Consider the following 20,644-nt stretch of genomic DNA (forward strand, 5'->3'; position numbering starts at 1 on the left):
ATGGGATAATGAGCACCTCTATATCTAGGCTGCAGGATGGAAGTGACCATGCAGTAAACTCACCACTCTCTGTGCTGTGTCACTGGAGCCCCCATTCTTCTGTAGAGGTATAAGATTGTTGGAACTCCATGATACCCTCTTGTAAAGCCCTTTTCTCTGAGGAGGGATGGGCAAAGGAGGCAGAAGGAGCACCAACTATAACAACATAGAGTAACTACAAAGTCAAAATTAAATGTCCCCCAAATTGTAACATTTTCCAACATGAGGCAGTATGGCCTTGCCCTAGATCCCCCTGGTGACTTTAACAGGTATTTAGAAGCAGGTGATCTCATTTGAGCACCCAATAAAGCCTCCACCTGGGAAAAGCTACAGCGACTAGAACCATAGTTAACCAGTGTTGTGAGTCAGGTTGGAGTTTTAATTAGTACTGTGGTTCCTATCAAAACACCCTGGGTACTAGTAAACTAAGTGATTCAGGCAGACAGAGCCAGACAGAGCCCATGGAAATGCCTATGGATGAGGACTATAAGTCTGCACTTCCATAGACTTACCAGATGATTAACTGTTTTTCCTCAGTTTTTTAAAAACAGTTTCTTGATGTATAGTTAATGCAAAATAAACTGCTCATATTTGCAGTGTACAATTAATAAGTTTTGATATATGAATAAAAAGGTGAAACCATCACTAGAGTAAAAGTAGTGATTATATCCATCACCCCCCAAATTTCCCTTGTGCTACTTTGTAATCCATCTCTCCTGACCCTCCCTTGGTCTCTGTTCCCAAGTAACCACTGATCTGCTTTTTATCACTATGGATTACTTTGCTTTTTTGAGTTTTATATAAAAGAAATCACTTGGGAACATTCATAAGCTTAAGACTACCGTAAAAGAAAAGTATGAATTTAAGAAAAGTTTTTGGACAATGGAAGGTGATGTTTGTAACGAAAATGAAGATATGTACATTTTTCTATAATAGTTTTCTCTTCCATGACTGAACATTTTATATGAATTTCTGTTTTGCATTATTATTAAATACTATAGCATACCTAAACATAATTCTTTAATTAATTAAAATTTTCCTAATGTTCTATTTTTATGTCCAAAATATATTGTCTGACCCCAAAGTTGTTTCACTTGATTTTGGTTTGTTTTTAATATTTTTGCAGAGCATATAGGATTGGGCAGTGCAGAGATGTCAAAGTGTTTAGGCTGATATCCTTGGGAACTGTGGAGGAGATCATGTACCTAAGACAGGTATACAAGCAGGTAAATATATTTCCCTTCCAATTAAAAAGTAAATATTTAACTGTTTTCAAAAATTAGGGATAAATTTGTGTAAAAATACATTTTTAATTCTATTCTAACTATAATATGGCATTTAATAATGTTATGAAATTTACTTTAAAGTATACTTCTATAAAACATTAAGTCCAAGAATCATGAAACACCAACTCAAAAGAACCTAAGCACCTCTATGTCCATAGCAACACTATTTACAACAGCCAAGTGCTGGAAACAGCCTAAGTGCCCATCTGTAGATGAGTGGATCAAAAAACTGTGGTACATTTACACAATGGAATACTATGCAGCAGAAAGAAAGAAGGAACTTCTACCATTTGTGACAACATGGATGGAATTGGTCTATTATGCTTAATGAAATAAGCCTGGCAGCAAAAGACAAATACCATATGACCTCACCTAATATAGGAAGCTGATGAACAAAACAAACAAATGAGCAAACTGAACCAGAGAAATGGAAACAAGAAATAGACTGACAGTGACCAGAGGGGCGTGGGTGAAGGGGGCAAGAAAGAGAAAGATCTAGTCAAGGAACTAGTATAAATGACCCATGCATATGGACAACTAAATGGGGATAGACTGTGGGAGACAAGGGGGCATGGACAGGGCAGGGGAGAGCAAGGGGGGAAAATGAGGAACAACTGTAATAGAATAACAATTTTAAAAATTAAAAAAAAACTCCACTGAACCAGCATTGCAAGAGATGCTGAAAGACCTGCTTTAAGAAGAAGAAAAATAGAAAAGGTGAAGAACACTGGTACACAATGAATAATAGCCCTAAATGTAAATGGATTAAATGCTCCAATCAAAAGACATATGGTAGTGGAATAGATACGAAAACATGACCCACATATATGCTGTCTACAGGAGACACACCTCAGGAAAAAATATCTACACAGACAGAAAGTGACGGGACAGAAAAAAGTATTTCAAGCAAACAGCTATGAAAAAAAAAAAAAAGTGAGGATAGCAATACTTATATCAGACAAAATAGATTTCACAGCAAAGGCCATAAAAAGAGACAAAGAAGGACATTTCATAATACTTAAGGAACAATCCATCAAGAAGATATAATCCTTGTAAACATATATGCACCCAAAATAGAAGCATCCAAATATATAAAGGAAATTTTGGAAGACTACAAAAAGGATATCAACAGTAATACATTCATAGTAGGGGACTTTAACACCCCATTGTCAACAATGGACAGATCTTCAAAACAAAGAAACACCAAGGATATTGAGTCATTGAACAACACTCTGGATCAAATGGACTTAGTTGATATATATATAGCACTTTTCACGCCAAAGAAGCAAAATATACATTCTTTTCAAGTGCACATGGAACATTTTCAAAAACAGACCACATGGTAGGACACAAAACAAGCCTCAACAAATTCAAGAAAATTGAAATTATATCAAGCATCTTCTCAAATCAAAATGGCTTGAAACTGGAAATCAACCTCAAGGAAACAACTCAAAGACATTCAAAGTCATGGAGGATGAATAACATGCTATTAAATAATGAATGGGTTAACAATGACATCGAGGAGGAAATGAAAAAGTTTCTGAAAACAAAAGATAATGAATACACAACAACCCAAAACCTAGGAGACACAGGGAAAGCAGTCCTAAGAGGAAAGTTCATAGCAATACAGGCCTACCTAAAAGGAATAGAAGAATCTCAAATAAAAAATCTAACCCTACAACCACAAGAACTCGAGGAACAATTAACAAAGCCCAGAGCAAGTAGAATGAAGGAAATCATCAAGATCAGAGAAGAATTAAATGACATAGAGACCAAACAAACAATTTAAAGATCAACAAAACCAGGACCTGGTTCTTTGAAATGATAAACAAAATTGACAAACCATAAACCAGGCCAATCAAGAAAAAGAGAGGACCCACATAAACAAAATCAGAAACGAAAGAGGATAAATCACAACCAGTACCACAAAAATACAAAGGATTGTAAGACATTACTACAAACAACTGTATAACAAGAAGTTTGACAACCTTGATGAAATGGAAAAATTTCTGGAAACACATAATCTTTCAAAATTGAATCAAGAAGAAGCAGAAAACCTGAATAAAGCACTAACAACTAATGAAATTGAAGCAATAATCAAAAAACCTTTGGCGCACAAAAGCCCTGGACTGGATGGCTTCACAGCAAATTTTACAAAACATTTAAGGAAGAAATAACTCCTATCCTTCTCAAACTATGCCAAAAAATTCAAAAAGAGGGAAGACTCCCCCAAACTCATTCTATGAAGCCAGTATTACCCTAATTCCAAAACCAAGTCAAGACACAACAAAAAAAGAAAATGACAGGCCAATATTGTGGATTAACATAGATGCTAAAATCCTCAACAAAATATTCGCAAACCGGATCCAGCAACACATTAAAAAGATGGTACACCATGACCAAGCGGAATACATCCCAGGGATGCAAGGATGGTTTAATATTCACAAATCAATAAACATAATACACTACATAAACAAAACGAAAGATAAAAACCACATGAGTATATCAATAGATGCTGAAAAAGCATCTGATAAAGTACTACACCCATTTATGATGAAAACAATCAGCAAAATGAGAATAGAGGGAGCATACCTCTGCATAATAAAGGCCATATCCAAGAAACCTGAAGCCAACATCATATTCAATGGACAAAAACTGAAAGCATTCTCCCTAAGATCAGGAACAAGACAAGGATGTCCACTCTCTTCACTCCCATTCAACATAGTCTTGGAAGTTCTAGCCACAGCAATCAGACAAGAAAGAGAAATAAAAGGCATCCAAATTGGAAAAAAGGAAGTAAAATTGCCACTATTTGCAGATGACATGATAGTGTGTGTAGAAAACCCTATAGACTCCATGGAAAAACTACTCGACCTAATAAGTGAATTTGGCAAAATAGCAGGTACAAGTCAATATTCAGAAATCAAAGGCATTTCTGTACACCAACTATGAAATATCAGAGATAGAAGCTAGAAAAAATCCCATTTACTATAGCAACGAGAAAAATAACGTACCTAGGAATAAACTTAAGGAGATAAAAGGCCTGTACTCAGAAAACTACATAACACTGAAGAAAGAAATTAAGGAAGATACAAATAAATGGAAACATATACCATGTTCATAGATGAGAAGAATAAACATCATTAAAGTGTCCATGCTACCCAAAGCAATTTATAGATTCAACACAATCCATATTAAAATACCAATGACGTATCTCACAGACCTAGAACAAATACTTCAAACATGTATATGGAAGACCCCGAATAGCCACAGCAATCCTGAGGAAGAAGAACATAGCAGGAGGAATCACAATACCTAATATCAAACTATATTACAAAGCCACTGTAATCAAAACAATCTGGTACTGGCATAAGAACAGACATATAGATCAATAGAACAGAATAGAGAGCCCAGAAATAAACCCAGGTCTATATGGTCAACTAATATATGACAAAGGGGGAGGGACATAATATGGGGCGAAAATAGCCTCTTCAACAAATGGTTTTGAGAGAACTGGACAGGGACATGTAAAAAAATGAAACTAGACCACGAATTTACACCATACACCAGAAGAAACTCAAGATGAATAAAAGACTTCAATGTAAGCCGTGACATCATAGAAGTTCTTGAGGAAAAGATAGGCAAGAAAATTTCAGATATCCCATGTAGCAATATTTTCACCAATATATCTCCTAAGGGAAGGGAAATAAAGGAAAGAATAAACAAACGAGACTACATCAAACTAAAGAGTTTCCACTCAACAAAAGAAAACATCAGCAAGATGAAAAGGGAACCAACTGTATGGGAAAACGTATTTTCCAATGATACCTCGGACAAGGGATTGATCTCCAAATTATATAAAGAACTTACATGACTCAACACCGGAAGACAAACAATCCAATTGAAAAATGGGCAAAGGACCTGAATAGACACTTCTCCAAGGAGGACATTCAGAGGGTCCATAGGCATAGGAAAGAATGCTCAACATCACTAGCCATCAGAGAGATGCAAATAAAAACCACAATGAGATATCACTTCACACCAGTTGGAATGGCCATCATCAACAAATCAACAAACGACAAGTGCTGGCAAGGATGTGAAGAAAAGGGAACCCTAGTGCTTATTGGTGGGAATGCAGACTGGTGCAGCCACTATGGAAAACAGTATGGAATTTCCTCAAAAGATAAAAAATTGAACTGCCTTTTGATCCAGCAATTCCACTGCTAGGATTATACCCGAAGAATCCTGAAACACCAATTCAAAAGAACCTATGCACTCCTATGCTCATAGCAGCACTATTTACAATAGGCAAGTGCTGGAAACAGCCAAAGTGCCCATCTATAGATGAGTGGATCAAAAAACTGGTACCTTTACACAATGGAGTAGTATGTAGCAGAAAGAAAGAAGGAACTTCTACCATTTACAACAACGTGGATGGAACTAGATAGAATTATGCTTAGCGAAATAAGCCAAGCAACAAAAGACAAATACCATATGATATCATCTAATACAGGAAATTAGTGAACAACACACACACAAAAAAAGCAGAATTAATCCAGAGGCATGTAAACAAGGAGTAGACTAACAGCGACCAGCGGGGAGGGAGGAGGGAGAAAAGTGGGGTAAGAAAGGGAAGGGTCTAGTCAAGGAACTAGTATAAATAACCTATGGACATGGAAAATGGTGTGGGGATTGATTGTGGGAGAAGGGGTGAGTGGGATGGGGGAGCAATGGGGGAAAAAGTGGGGCAACTACAATAGAAAATAAATTTTAAAAAAAGAATTCATAAATAAGTAGAATAACATAAAGAAAAAAAAACATTCTTAGTTTCATTGAATTTTAGAGCTGAGAGTTCCTTAGAGCAGTACTTCTTAAACTTTAATATACACATGAATCAACTAGGGATCTTTATAATATAGATTCTGGTCCTGGCTGGGTGGTTCAGCTGGTTGGAGAGTCATCCCATGCACCAAAAGGTTGTGGGTTCAATTTCCAGTCAGGACACATACTTAGGTTGCAAGTTTAATCCCCATTTGGGGAGCGTATGTGAAGCAAACGATCCATGTTTCTTTCTCACATCAATCTCTCTATCTCTGTCTTTGTGTCTCTCCCTCTCCCTTCACACCCTGCCCACCCTTCCTTTCTCTCTAAAATCAATGAACATACGCTCAGGTGAGGATTTAAAAAAAAAAAAATACAGATTCTGATTTAGTAGGTTTGGGTGGAGCCCAAGCTTTCAGGAGTGCCAAACACTACTAGTCTGAAGACCACAATTAGAATATCAAGGTCACAGTTTCCCAGTCTGTGGACCAAACATAATGTCATGCCACTGACAGGATAAGGGTTCACTGAGACATTGATCCCACAACTCTGAGCAGCAAGATTATCTAAACCAGCGTCCCCCCTTCAGTAACAACCTCTGTTTACTCCAGGTAGCTGTTTCCATTTTCTATACGTGCCATGACATAAAGAAGAATGAGGAGAAATGCCTTAGAGATAGCTAAAGCAGCTGTTTCAGAGCCACCCCAGTAAATAGAATTATAGGAATCAAGCGCAAATGCCCTTACTACTGTGCTGGTGCTGTTAGTATTCATCTAAAATTACATTAACTCTTCAGTGGCCTTAGGGTATCAATTACTATTCCATTTATGCTTCTAAAGTTTATTTAGTTTAGAACTGCTGACTTGAGAAGACCCTGGAATGAGGTTCAAGTTTAATTATAAATGTTAAATTTGAATTACTCCCTATATATTGAGTTGGCATCTCTTTAAGAGCAAACATCTGCCACATGTGGTGGTAGTTAACCTAAGAATGATCCAATCTTAAATTAATGCTGTTTTCTTAATTCTAAAAATAGAATTGTACACAGCAGTTTTTGTTTTTTCTTGAAGTATTTTGCTCTATAAGAAGCTTTTCATCTTTTTGTTCCTTGGTATAACACAACTACTTTAAAAACTACTTTTTTAAACATATTTAACCAATTTTGGGGAAAAAAGGGATGATATTTTTTCAACTTAGGAGCAGTTCTTTAGAATAATATCTTAGGCTATCACAAGTAAGAGTTTTTCCTCAATCATGTAATTTTGCTCAGTCCCATTACTACATATATACAGGGTGGAGAAAAGTAAGTTTACAGTTGTTTGTATGGAAAATAATACAATAATAAGTAATAATACAAGTATAAACTCTGTTTTGTGTGCTCACAACTGTAACCTACTTTTGTTCCACCCTGTATATACTTTTTAACTACTCACCTGACTCTATATTTAAATAAAATGCCTTGTTATATAATGTGTATTATATAATATATAATAAAAAGGCTTCAGAAGATGATGCTAATTTAAAATTTCAGAACTTTGTAGGATCCAGTTACTTATTAAACTATTTTTTAAATATGAGCTACTTGGGGAAGATTCAGCATACAACTTGGTAGGCACAAATAAAGACAAGATGGCAGTCATATGAGGAAAAGTCACTAAAAGTGATTTAAAGATTGCTTGGAATTTGAACCAAGTGTACATGTGGCTTATACACTCTAGCCTCCCAAGAGTTTCTTAGATCTTTTGGGGAAGATAAATATCCAAAAGTGACATTTGGGAGGGGGGACTATAAAAATGTTGAGAAGCAAGAAGAATTTTCTGTGTGGTCCAGGAATTATCAGGAACCCTGAAAGTCAAAAAACAATTGGGGTCAGGTTAGAGGAAGAAACCAAGCTAAATTCAGTCAGGAAAAGGCTACTGAAAAAGGCAGGTGTAACTTCTGAATGGTCCGAGGTTAGAGTTATCGGATACTAAAAAATAAGGGAGTGTGGAGGGTAACTGTGGTACTCATTCTTCGGGGTATCATTGATGACCTAACAAGGTGGCTTAACACTTAACAGTATTAGCCCATTGTACCAAAATGCAGCCATCAGATGTGTCTGCTCTCAAGTGGAACAATAATTAGAAATGTTGGAAGCAAAGAAGCAAGATAGAGCTCCAAATTTTTGCTGAAATCAAAAAGAAAGTTCCTCCCATTGCCTACAAGATTAAATACTTGCACATACCCCCACACTTTGAATGATCACTGCAGTAGGCTGAGATAAGCATGTAAGATATTCAAAGACAGATGAATACCCAACAAAAAATAATTATTTAACAATTTAGGAAAATAAACGCTGAAAATGGCCCTCAAAGATAATCAGGTTCTAGGTTCTAATCCCTAGAACCTATAAATGTTACTTTATATGGGAATAAGGTGTCTTTGCAGATAGGATTAAATTAATGATTTTGAGATTGGGAAGATTAGCCTAGATTATCCTGGTGGGGCCTAAGTCACAAGTGGCTTTATAAGAACGAAGCAAAGGGAAATCTGACACAGACAGAAGACAAGGCAGTGACACCACAGAGGTAGAGACTAAAGTGATGTAGTTATAAATTGAGGAGTGCTGGCAGCACCAGAAGCTGAAAAGGCAAGGAAGGATTTCTCCCCCAGAGCGTCTGGAGAAAGCACGACCCTGCCAAACCTTGACGTCAGCCCAGTGGTACCGATTTCAGACTTCTGGCCTCCAAGGCTGTAAGAGAATAAATTTCTGTTTTTTTTTAAGCCACAAGTTTATGATAATGTTTCAGGAGCCATAGGAGCTAATACAGGCACTCAAAAAATAGAATTCACCTCAGACAGAATAGAAGAGATTATGAAAGAAATATAAATAATATAGTTAAATGGTAAGTGAGGTTATAGGACTCTGGAAACAAGAACAGAGTACTTGGAAAAATAATCTATTCAAAATCCCCAAAGTGAAAAACTTCAAAGACAGGCTGAGTAGCAAAGAGCAAAGCTTTTACCTAAAAGAAAGACTCAAGCAGTTCTGGATTACAGGGCAAAAAGATACAACACATGGAAGAAAAGTTAGAGGAAATGAAGGCTAGATCTAGAAGTTCCAGTATCAACCTTTTAATAATTTTTTAAAATACAGTTTACCATCAATATTAGTTGGTTTACTTTCAGTTGTACAGCATAGTGGTTAGCCACCATTATCAATCTTATAGCTGAAAAAGAGAACAAAAGGAAAAGAAAGGGAAAAGCCCCCAAATAAAAGAAACATGTAAAAAGTAGAGAACAAGCCCATGGGATTAATGAAAATAGATCCACACTTAACACTATCTTTCTTTAATTGTAAAACATCGAGATAAAGTGAAAAATCCTTTACATTTTCAGAGATAAGCCTTCTTGAGAGAAAAATAAAATATCTATAATAGTACTAGAATTAGACAGACATCTAAATTTTTATTTTTTTAAATCCTTACCCAAGGGTATGTTTATTGATTTTACAGTGGAGGTTGGGGGGGAGGGGAGCATTGATGTGAGAGAGAAACATTGATCAGTTGCCTCTCATCCACACCCCAACTGGGGATCGAACCTGCAACGTAGGTATGTGTTCTGACCAGGAATCTACCCCACAACTCTTTGGTGTCCAGGATGACACTCCAACCAACGAGCCACCTGGCCAGGGTGACAGATAACTTCCTATTAATGATACTTGATACTTAGGGACAATAACTTCAGATAAGAGGAAATAATAGTCCTATATTGTCAAAGAAGGTGAATTTTTAATTCTAAACTTTCCACAGAGATTCTAACCTAAGTGATTAAGCAGTGAATTCTATCAGATATTTAATACTCTTTTTGGAAACAGAAGAGGAAGGAACACTTACAACTTACTTTAGAAAGGGGCGAATCCTGACACCAAAACTTGGCAAAGACATTTCAAGAACAAAATTACAGACCAGTATCTCTCATAAACATAAATGTAGAACTCTCTAATAAAGCCTTGGTTAGAAGTTGAATTGTGCACTTCCCTTCCACCCCTCCCCAGCCCCCCAAAAAAGGTATGTTAAAGTTCCAGCCTCTGGTACCTGGAGTGGGATCTCATTTAGAAGTAGGGTCTTTGTGGATATAAACAAGTTATGATAAGGTCATACTGGAATAGGATGGGCTCTAATCCAGGAACTGATGTCCTTATAAAAAGAGGGAAATTTGGACACAGAGACAGAGGAGAATGCCATGTGACAAGGGAGGCAAAGATTGGAGTGATGCAGCTGCAAGCCAAAGAACACCAGGGATTGCCAGCCACCACCAGAAGCCAGGAAGAGTAAGGGAAGAATCTTTCCTATGAACCTTCAGAGACAGCATGGCCCTGCCAACACCTTGATTTCAGATTTGTAGCTTCCAGAACTGTGAGATAAGAAATTCTGTTATTTTAGGCCACCTAGGTTGTGGTACTTCGTTATAGCAGCCATAGGAAACTTAGTGCAACCTCTAAGTTAAATACTGTAAACTTGACTACATTTTTATATGGAACTTCTATATAACAAAGAAACTATAAGCCAATTTTTAAAAAAGGCTAGGAGGAAATGTTTGCAATATATGTAATATAACACAGGATTAGCATTTACCATATCTAAAGAACTTGCACAAAACAGTAGAAAGGCTACGATTAGGTATTTCACTAAAGAAAAAAAAATGCAAATAGTTAACTCATGTATGAAAAGATGATAAACCACAGTTGTAATCTAGAAATACAAAATAAAATAAGATTATGTTCTGCACTTTCTGCCAAAGGCTTTTTTGTTTTGTTTTGTTTTTAAGGAAACGGGGAGATTGGTGCTGTTCATTGTTGGTGGGTGTGATGTAAAGAAGTCCTCATATATTGGTTTTGAGAATACAACTTGGTACATTTATTTTAGAGGCTAATTGAAGAGCATTTTAAAACACATAGCACCTCCTCCCTATCTGCCTCTCACATATAAACAGTGAAGGATGACAAGGATTTATATTTGCTGTTGTATTTGCTTAAAAAATGAAAAATGAAACAGCCTACATGCCCAACAGTAACAGAATAAAAACATAAATTCTTGTATACCCATATTATGGAATACTCTGCAACAACAATAAAATTATAGTCAGAGCAAATGTGCTAATGTGGCAAGATCTCAAGACATTTTTAAGTGGGACAAAAAAAGAAACTTGCAGAACATGCGTGACAATTGTGTTTGGGCATAAAAGTATTCAGTATTTCTATTTGTATATATCAGTAGCATTGAAAGAGATCAAGAAAGAGACACCTTCCCATCTCACTGTTAGACTAATAAGGGATGATCTGCATTGTTCAAGGGGGACTTCCACTTTGATATGTTTTGTTTGCATTAGTTGGGGTAACACATGCAGATATTTTATACTTTAAAAAAATAAAACATTACCTACACAGTAACTTTATTCCTTTAGGTTTGGAATGTTGCATGTAAGCTAAAGTCTGGCATTCAGAAATTAATCTTTTATATATGTATATATATAATTTACTTAAACATAAATTTGTATTTACGGAAGAGTTGCAAGAATAGCACAAAGAACTCCCAATGAACTTCACCCAAATTCCCCAGTTGTTATCATTTTACACCATTTGCATTCTCTTTCTCTCAGCCATGATCTTTATTCTTTTGCTGAACCATATGAGAGAAAGTTGCACGTTTATCAAACACCTCCAAACTGTCTAGTGTGTATTTCCTCAAAACAAGAACATTCTCCTATTTACATATACGTATAAAAATAGATTTAGGCATTATAAACACTCGGTTTTACATATTGTTCTACAAATTGCTTCCTCTCTTCCCACTGTCTTCTCAAAAATTCAGTTATCCAATTTAACAAACTAACATTGATACATTACCTCTAATCCATAGAACCCATTCAGATTTTACCAATTTGCTTGATAAAGTTTGCTTTTTTAAAATTTTTGACTTATTTACTGTTTATCTATTATAGTTTTCCCATTGTTTTCCCCACTGCTCCCCCTCCCTTCACCCCACCCCTTCTCCCACAGTCAAGCCCTACCTCGTTTTACCTGTCCATGGGTTATTTATACTAGTTCCTTTACTAAACCCTTCCCCTATATATCTCCCTTCTCTCTCTTACCTTCTCCCCACCGGTAACTTAATCTGTTCCTTGTTTACATGCCTATGGTTCAATTTTGCTCATTTGTTTGTGTTGTTCATTAGTTTCCTGTATTAGGTAATATCATATAGTATTTTTCTTTCATTGCCTGACTTTTTTCGCTAATCATAATTCTTTCTAGTTCCATCCACATTATCGCAAATGGTAGGAGTTCCTTTTTTACTTTCTATTGCATAGTATTCCATTGTGTAAATGTACCATAGTTTTTTGATCCACTCATCTACAGATGGGCACTTAGGCTGTTTCCAGCACTTGGCTATTGTAAATAGTGCTGCTAAGGTTTGCTTTTTCCTTATCAGTTCAGGATCCAAATCATGATCGTGGTTACATTTCTTTTTGTGTCTCTTCAGTTTTCTTTTCTTTTTTCTTTTTTAATATGCTTTATTGATTATGCTGTTACAGTTGTCCCAATTTCCCTTCCCTCTGCTCCCCTCCATCTGGTGGCCCCCCTTTCTGCAGTTGGCCCCCTCTTTTAGTCTATGTCCATTGGTTGTGCATATAGTTCTTCTCAACCTCTTCCTGTCTATTCCATCCCCTCCTACTATGCTTCTTAATTCCTATACCATCTCCCTCCGTCTCCCTCTTCTCCCTCCCTGCTGACTTCCCCCAATATGTTCCCCATACCTATAGTTCTTTTTCCACTCTCGTTGCCTATTTAGTTTGCCTTTGTTTCGATTCTCTAGCTTCTGTTGTTGGTTCTTGTGAGGCAGTTTTCATTTTAATGTTCAGAGTTTTGATCCTCCTTTTTCTAAACCAGTCCCTTTAACATCTCATATAATAGTGGTTTGGATCTAATGAACTCCTTCAGTTTTATTTTGTCCCGGAAGCACTTTCTCTGCCCTTCTATTCTGAATGAGTTTCTCTGGATAGAGTATTCGTGGCTGTAGGTTTTTGATTTTCACTACTTTGAATATTTCTTGCCAGTCCCTTCTTGCCTGCAGCATCTCCCTTGAGAAGTCAGCTGATAGTCTAATTGGGACCCCTTTGCACATGATTCTTTTCTTCTCTCTTGCTGCTTTTAAGATTCTCTCTTTATCTTTAATTTTTGACAATTTGATTATAATGTGTCTTGGAGTGGTTCTCCCTGGGTCCAGTTTTTCTGGAACTCTCTGTGCTTCCTGGACCTATAAGTCTATTTCCTTCCCCAAGTTCGGGAAGTTCTGCTTCATTATTTTTTCACATAATTTTTCAATTTCTAGTTCTTCTTCTTTACCCTCTGGCAATCCTATAATCCGAATGTTCAATCTCTTACAGTTGTCCCAGAGGTTTCTGATCCTCTCCTCACTTTCTTTTCTTTGTGTTTCCTCTCTCTGCACTGGTTGACTGTTTGTTCTTCTCTATGTTCCGGTTTGTTGATTTGATCTCTGGATTTTATTTCCTCACCACTTGTCTTATATGTGTTTTCGTTCTTTTCAGTATGAGTGTTTTTCTTTCCTTCCCTGTCCTGTTCCAAATATTTTTGTTAATTCTGTAAGCCACCTTATAACAATAGCTCTGAACTGAGCCTCTGACAGGTTTATTTGTTCGTCTGTCAGGTTCTTCATCTGCTGCCTGGTGAGCTGCATCACCAGGATTTCAATCGTTGTCTCCTTTATTTTGACAGATTTGTGTTTTGCTTTGCTTCCTGGGCAGACTGTGGGGGGCAGAGCCCCATGTACTCATCACTGCCCAGCAACTTGCAGCGATTCTGACCTTCTTTGCTGTGCTGCAGCGCTTTGTGTGGGCGCGGGGGTCCAAGATGGATTCCTGCCGTTATTCTCCACTGGGAGACCAGGATCCATCCTCCTGCCCTCTGGGCCTTACCGTCCAAGGCAATGGGGGGGCTGCCTTCCCAGCGTTGGGGTCACGAGCTGCTGGGACTCAACTGCAGCTGGGATTGCTCCCCCTGCCACTCTCCCTGCTGCTACCGCAAACAGCCCTGCCCAATCTTTCCATTCTGGTTCCATTTTCGCGCCTCCTACCCGTCCAGGAGAGCACCGCTGGTTTAAAACTTCATACATTGGGCTTCCATGTAGTTTTGTTTTCTGGAATTTCTGGTTATCTTTTGTTTTGACATAGTTGTATTCCTTTCTAGTTGTAGAGGGAGACCGAGTGTGTCCATCTAAGCCTCCATCTTGGCCGGAAGTCCAAGAGTCTCTTCAGTTTTCTAATACCTGGAGTGAGTTTCTCTAGTCTTTTGTGATCTTGATAGTTTTAAATAATAAGTCCATTGATGTTTCCGCATATCCAGACTCAAGCCAAGAAGTCTTGGTGTGAATAGTATGAAACAATGCAGTGTCCTACTCATTGCATTGGTCAGAAAGTATATGGTGGTGAACTGAATAATAGTCCCCTAAAGATGTCCACATTCTAATCCCCTTAACCCACCTGAATTCTTATTAGAAGGAGAAGGGTGGGAGGGTCAAACAGAGAAGTGACTGCAGAAGCAGAGGACAGAGAGAATATGAAGATGCCATGCTGTTCTTCTTGAAAATGGAGGAAGGGGTCATAAAATTCTTAACATGATGAACATTCCTTCTTTTCTTTTTACTTCTTGCATATCTTGTATATTGTGGAGGAATCCAAGCTTATTGTAGCCTTATATGAATTTTTCTTAAGATGGAAACTAAGCTACATTTTCCAATTACTGAGTTTTTCTCCTAACCTCTTGAATTCAATATAATTTTTTAGGTAAATTTTTTAAAATAATTTATTTATTTGTCTGTTTGTTTATTTTATTTTTAGAGAGAGGGAAAAGGAGAAAGAGAGGGAGAGAGGGAGAGAAACATCACTGTGTGGTTGCCTCTCACTTGCGCCCCCAACTGGGGACCTGACATGCAACCTAGTAATGTGCCCTGACTGGGAATCAAAACAGCGACACTTGGCTCGCAGGCCGACACTCAATCCACTGAGCCATAGCAGCCAGGGCTTGAATTCAATATAATTTTTTAAATATATATAGTTGACCTACAGGATGCATTGGGTCTTCACTTTTACCGGAACCCCTTTGGAAAACTTATTTTAAGTACAAAATAATGTGCCTTTTGTAAGTTTTGTGATAAAACTTTTGTATAAAACTTATAAAGATTCAGATTTAATGCTTACAAATTACTTTAGTAACTGTATTTAGTAGTTCTGCAGTCTGACAATAAAGTGTTTAAGGTAAAGTCAGGAGCAAGGGTAAAATCATCAGGTAACCAGGCCATCGGGTGCTTCAATTGCTATTGTGCTTCTATATTCCCAGGACTATAGCCCATGTTTCTGGGACATTGATATAAAACTGATTAAGCTGATATATGAATACATAACTTCTTCGAAGTAAGGTCCCAAGAGTCTTGTTTTAAATGAAACATCCTGGAGGTAAAAAATTATTGAAAGTATAAATTTTGGACTCAACCCAACCCAAGGATAAGTTCCAGAAATGATACCTCACCTCCTAACAGAGCAGCTGTGGGTAAGGTACCTAATTCTCTAGACTTAAGTTTTTATTTCTAAAATAGAGTAAGTCCAGTTTTTTGTTTGTTTGTTTGTTTGTTTTTCTGAAAGGGACATAATAGTATCTCATAGGCTTATAAGGTATTAAATGAGAGAATGTAAAAATGCTACACATACAGTAAGTGTTCAATAAATAACAGCCACTATTAAGAATAGTTTTAGTCATGTAGAGTAATTTATTACAGTGTAAATCAGCTCTGATGGTAACCACAATAGCCTGTGATTTCTTGTTAATCCTTCCATCAACAATAGACTGAAGTTGGTTTTCATCCTGTGCATTCTTTATTTCTTCCAAGGAATTTTAAAGTATACATGGGATTAATCAGATTGTATTTACATTACATTTAGTCAAATATCCAGTAAATAAAGAGACACTTTAATACTGATGTGACACAGTGGTATATATCCTTAAGGGTTCCATGTCAGTATTATTTCTATGTTCAAAATTGTTTCAAAGATACAGTGTTTCTGAACAGCAATTGAGTTCTTGCTGTTATTTGACAATATAACTATGGTCACCGTTACTTAGACATCAGCATGGTTATCAGGTAATTACTTCAGATTATAATTTAACTTCAGTAATGTAGTGATTATTTCTAACAGTTTCAGTAGTACCTATTGTAAGAGTCTGGAAAGGAGAAAGGTGTATCCAAATGTATGCCTATATTATTAAACATTTTATATCAGGTGGATAGTCCTTAGAGAGGTGATCTTGACTGAGTTGGTAGAAACAGATAAAATAGGAAATATAAGATCTCATCTTCAATAAGTCTAGCCATTATTTAATCATTATACAATATCTGCTGGGGAAATTAAAATAAAATTTCCTCCCTAAGGAGAATCTGCCTGCTCCAGCTAAAGCAGTGTGTGTACGTGGAATACTAGGAAATTCTGACATATTGTTGGAGCAAACACTTCAAAAATATCTTGTGTTTTTTTTCTGTTCTAGCAACTTCACTGTGTGGTGGTTGGAAGTGAAAATGCCAAGCGATATTTTGAAGCAGTCCAAGGATCAAAAGAGCATCGAGGGGAGCTCTTTGGAGTCTCTAATCTCTTCAAACTAAGGTCCCAAGGGTCTTGTCTTACGAAGGACATCCTGGAGGTTGTTCTATGATCTCTTCAATATTTTAAACATGGTTTTCTCCCCTCGGGAAATGTGAAATATAATTGCTGGTGCCTTTTCAGAGAAATTTTTGCTTTTCTTTACAAAATGCCTTATGTTTAGAACTTCTACTTTTTGAGAAATAGGAAATAAATTATTGTCCCTCTAAACGAAGACTTTCCCACGCATAGTTATAAATAGTGTACACACACAGACACAGGTACCTACGCTAGAGAGTACGACCTCCAGTACCGTTTTCAGACTGGGAAAGAGTTTATTATTTTGAAACAGCTTTTGAAGTCAGGAACTAAAAACAGAGGCTTCCTAATTAAACAAAAATATAAAATGTGTTTTGATTAAGTTACCAAATACTCCCTGAGATGCATTCTCATGTCTCATGGAGATTTTTGTTCTCTGTGCCCAATAAAAATTCCACAGCAATATTTCAGACTTTCTCAGTTGTGTTCATCCTCAGCATACAGATGTTTCTTATTCTTCAAACAGGGTATTTATAGCCTTAAAAAAAAAGTTTAATTCTGTAATATACCAGATTATGAAGGATATTAACCTATTTTCTGTTTGATATTGATACAAGAATCATAATATCCTGGGCTATCATCTTTTCAACCTTCCCCCGACATCATACAGATGAGGAAACTGAGCCTTGGAATTAAGGATATTTTCCTTAATTTCCAGTACATTGTAATAATAAAATATATACTTCACTTACTCATCAGGTACCACAAAGCAGTTCACAGAATACTTGGTCCATGTTCTCAAAGAACTGAGACCATCTTGATGGGAGGTGGGACAGAATATTTACATAGTGACCATGTAACATCAGAAAGCATATGTGAAGCAAGTAGCAGTATGAATCTAACCTAATGCTAATCAGTGATCACTGAAGCATGGTCAACAGGAAGGTGTATATGATTTGTATCCTGTGAATATTACAATTGTTATACAATGTCTGGTGTCTACTTCTGAGTTTTTATTCTATAATAACTGATTCTGAATTGAGTGGTCCACTTAGAGTCCCCTTGGCTTTCTTTCACATTTTTAATATGCTATTTCTTATTATGGACTCCACTTCCCCCCCCCCATTTCTTTTCTCTAAACTATTGATTAGCCTTGTTTGCCCTCCAGGACCCCCTCGATCTTACCTCCATCTCAGAGTACTGCACAACATACCAGCCTATATTCATGGTTCTAATTTGAAATCATTGTCTATAAAATATATCAGCATTATATTACTTATCCTGTTTTCTGCCATAGTTTAGTTCTCTATTTTATGAGAATAGCCACCTATTCCTTTGTTAAACAGTGTTAGGTAAGACATAAGTATGACAAGTTATTAACTGGAAACTTCTCTTGTTCTGGTTGTCCTAAGTATATCTTGTTTCTTCTCCAGGAGTATCTGTTTATTAATGACAGGACCCTCTGTGTCTTATTTTGTTTGCAGTCCTTGCTAGGCTCATCACTGGCACTCAGTTATTAAATATTGAGTTAAAATTGCTCACTTGTTGTCAATCAGAATTTAAAATTATTTAGGCCTCATTAAATTCATGCTGCTTTTGGACAAACAATGTTTTAAAATATTATTCCAAGTCCTGTATAATGAAAGAATATATCATAACATAAAAAGAAGGATTTCACTTCTTGTTATCCATTTTAATTTTTAAACACTATAGAAAATCCCTTTTAAAATGTTTAAGAATGTGGAAATTTGAATTTATAAGACATTTAACTCAATGATTTCTAATCAATTTAGTTCTATTTTTCATTGACTTTTAAAATCTGTATCATAGTTTCTCTTCAGATTTATATTGAGAATTCACAAATATTTATTGAGTATATTCTAAATGTCAGATACTATTCATAGAGCTACACATATGGAAATAAATAAAATAGGGGAGACAAATAATAAGCAGAAAAATATAAGTGAAGCATAGAATATATTGTGATGGTAGGTTCCAATGCTACAAATAGAGCAGGTAGAAGATAAGTTCTGGAGACCTAATGCACAGCATAGTGATTCTAGTCAACAGTACTGTATTGTATACTTCAAAATTGCTAAGGGACTACATTATAAATGCTCTTAACAAAAAAAAAATTATAATTATGTGACATGATAAGAGATATTAGCTAAATCTATGATGGTAATCATATTGCAATATATAAGTGTATCAAATCAACTTGTTGTACACCTTAAATGTGTACAGTGTCATACATATATTGTACCTAAATTTTTAAAAATAAGAGTGGGAAGAGAAATAGGGAGATTATCAAGGGAACAGCACTTCATGTAAATGGAGTAGCCAAGGAAGAGCTCATTGTGAGATTGCAACTGATCCTTTGAAGAGACTAGGGAGGAAGATGTGATTTAGACATAGGAACAAATGTTAAGGCCATAAGGGAGGAGAATGCTTAGCATGATTTCAAAATAGCAAGGAGGCCAGAATGGCTGGAGTGGAGTAAGCAAGAGAGCAAGTAATGGGGCCAGAGAGATGACAGGAAGCAGGGCATACAAGGACTTTGATTTGACTTTGGGGGAGACAGAAAACAGTTAGAGGGTTCTGAACAGGACAAAGACATAGTCTGATCTATATCGTCTAGATTAAATATTAAGAATTAGACTGTAGCCCTTGTTGGTGTGGCTCACTTGGTTGGAGCATCATCCAATAAACCAGGTTATGAGTTCCATTCCTGGTCAGGGCATGTGCCTAGGTTGCACACATAGGCAAGGTCCCTGTCAAGGTGCATATGAGAAGCTGCCAATGGGTCTTTCTCTTTCACATTGATGTTTCCCTCTCTGTCTCCCTCCCTTCCCCTCTCTGAAATCAATAAGCATGTCCTTGGGTGAGGCTGAAATAAAGAGGATTAGACTGAAATACAAGAGTGAAAGCAAGAAGTGAAGTAGGGAGATAATGCAATAACCCACCCTAGAGATGACAGTGGTTGGGCCAGGGAGATAGTGGTGATGGATCAGATAGAGGGCATGAGAAAAAGAGAGGAGTTACTGATGACTCCAAAGTGTTGGGCTGCACTGCAATAAAAGACTGCAGCTGCCATCCATTTACCTATCACAAAGGGATTCTGATCACTTGAAGGATTTCTGGTACTGCCAATTGGATCTGTTGTAGCCATTTAGCTTCAGTTGAAAAGATGAAAGGCAGTTCTGAGAAGGAGGCTCCCCACTCCCTTGCAGTAATAACCTCTAGGCATTGAAAGAAAAAGTGAAGCAATTTATGAACTGTTTGTCATTCTCTAAAGATCTTCAGGGTAAATTCTCCATTGTTGCCCTGGATACCAGGTAGCTGTAACCATGCCATTGGTATGTCTGTATATTCCTAAGTTGGATATTTGTAACTCTGGTGATGGTAGTGTTATTTCCCCTTGGTCTATCAGTAAAGCCTTAAGAAAAGAAATATATTAACTTCCCTTTGAAGGAAAATTTAATATTCTAGAATTTAGGCAATTAAATCTGCTTTAAATGCATAAATACTTTCCCCAAAGAGATGGGAACCCTGTTATGTAATTGACCTTTTTTAGTTTCATATTAAGATGGACCTTTTCATTTTGATGTTTACTACACCTAAGGAATTAATAAACATTTTAATAAGTATGAACAATAAATACACTAGCAATGTAGGCTAGAATATCAAGTTCCCAATACTCAACATTACCTGTGCTGTTTGAAATGAAGACAATATGTCCTTACTATAATTATTATATAGACATGGTTATTATG

The 20,644-nt window shown here is 36.7% G+C and overlaps 1 protein-coding gene across 1 annotated transcript in view; it reads left to right on the plus strand.

The window, feature by feature from the left end:
• Positions 1-20,644, plus strand: part of ERCC6L2 (ERCC excision repair 6 like 2) — a 175,853-nt gene that overhangs the window by 105,656 nt on the left and 49,553 nt on the right. Inside the window, exons 13-14 of the mRNA XM_090274034.1 lie at positions 1,166-1,265; positions 16,741-16,893. Of these exons, the coding sequence (XP_090130160.1) occupies positions 1,166-1,265; positions 16,741-16,893 (253 nt within the window). The remainder of the gene's footprint in view (positions 1-1,165; positions 1,266-16,740; positions 16,894-20,644) is intronic.

Source organism: Furipterus horrens, unplaced genomic scaffold (assembly GCF_987537825.1).
Source record: "Furipterus horrens unplaced genomic scaffold, mFurHor1.1.pri manual_scaffold_4, whole genome shotgun sequence".
NCBI classification, from domain to species: domain Eukaryota; kingdom Metazoa; phylum Chordata; class Mammalia; order Chiroptera; family Furipteridae; genus Furipterus; species Furipterus horrens.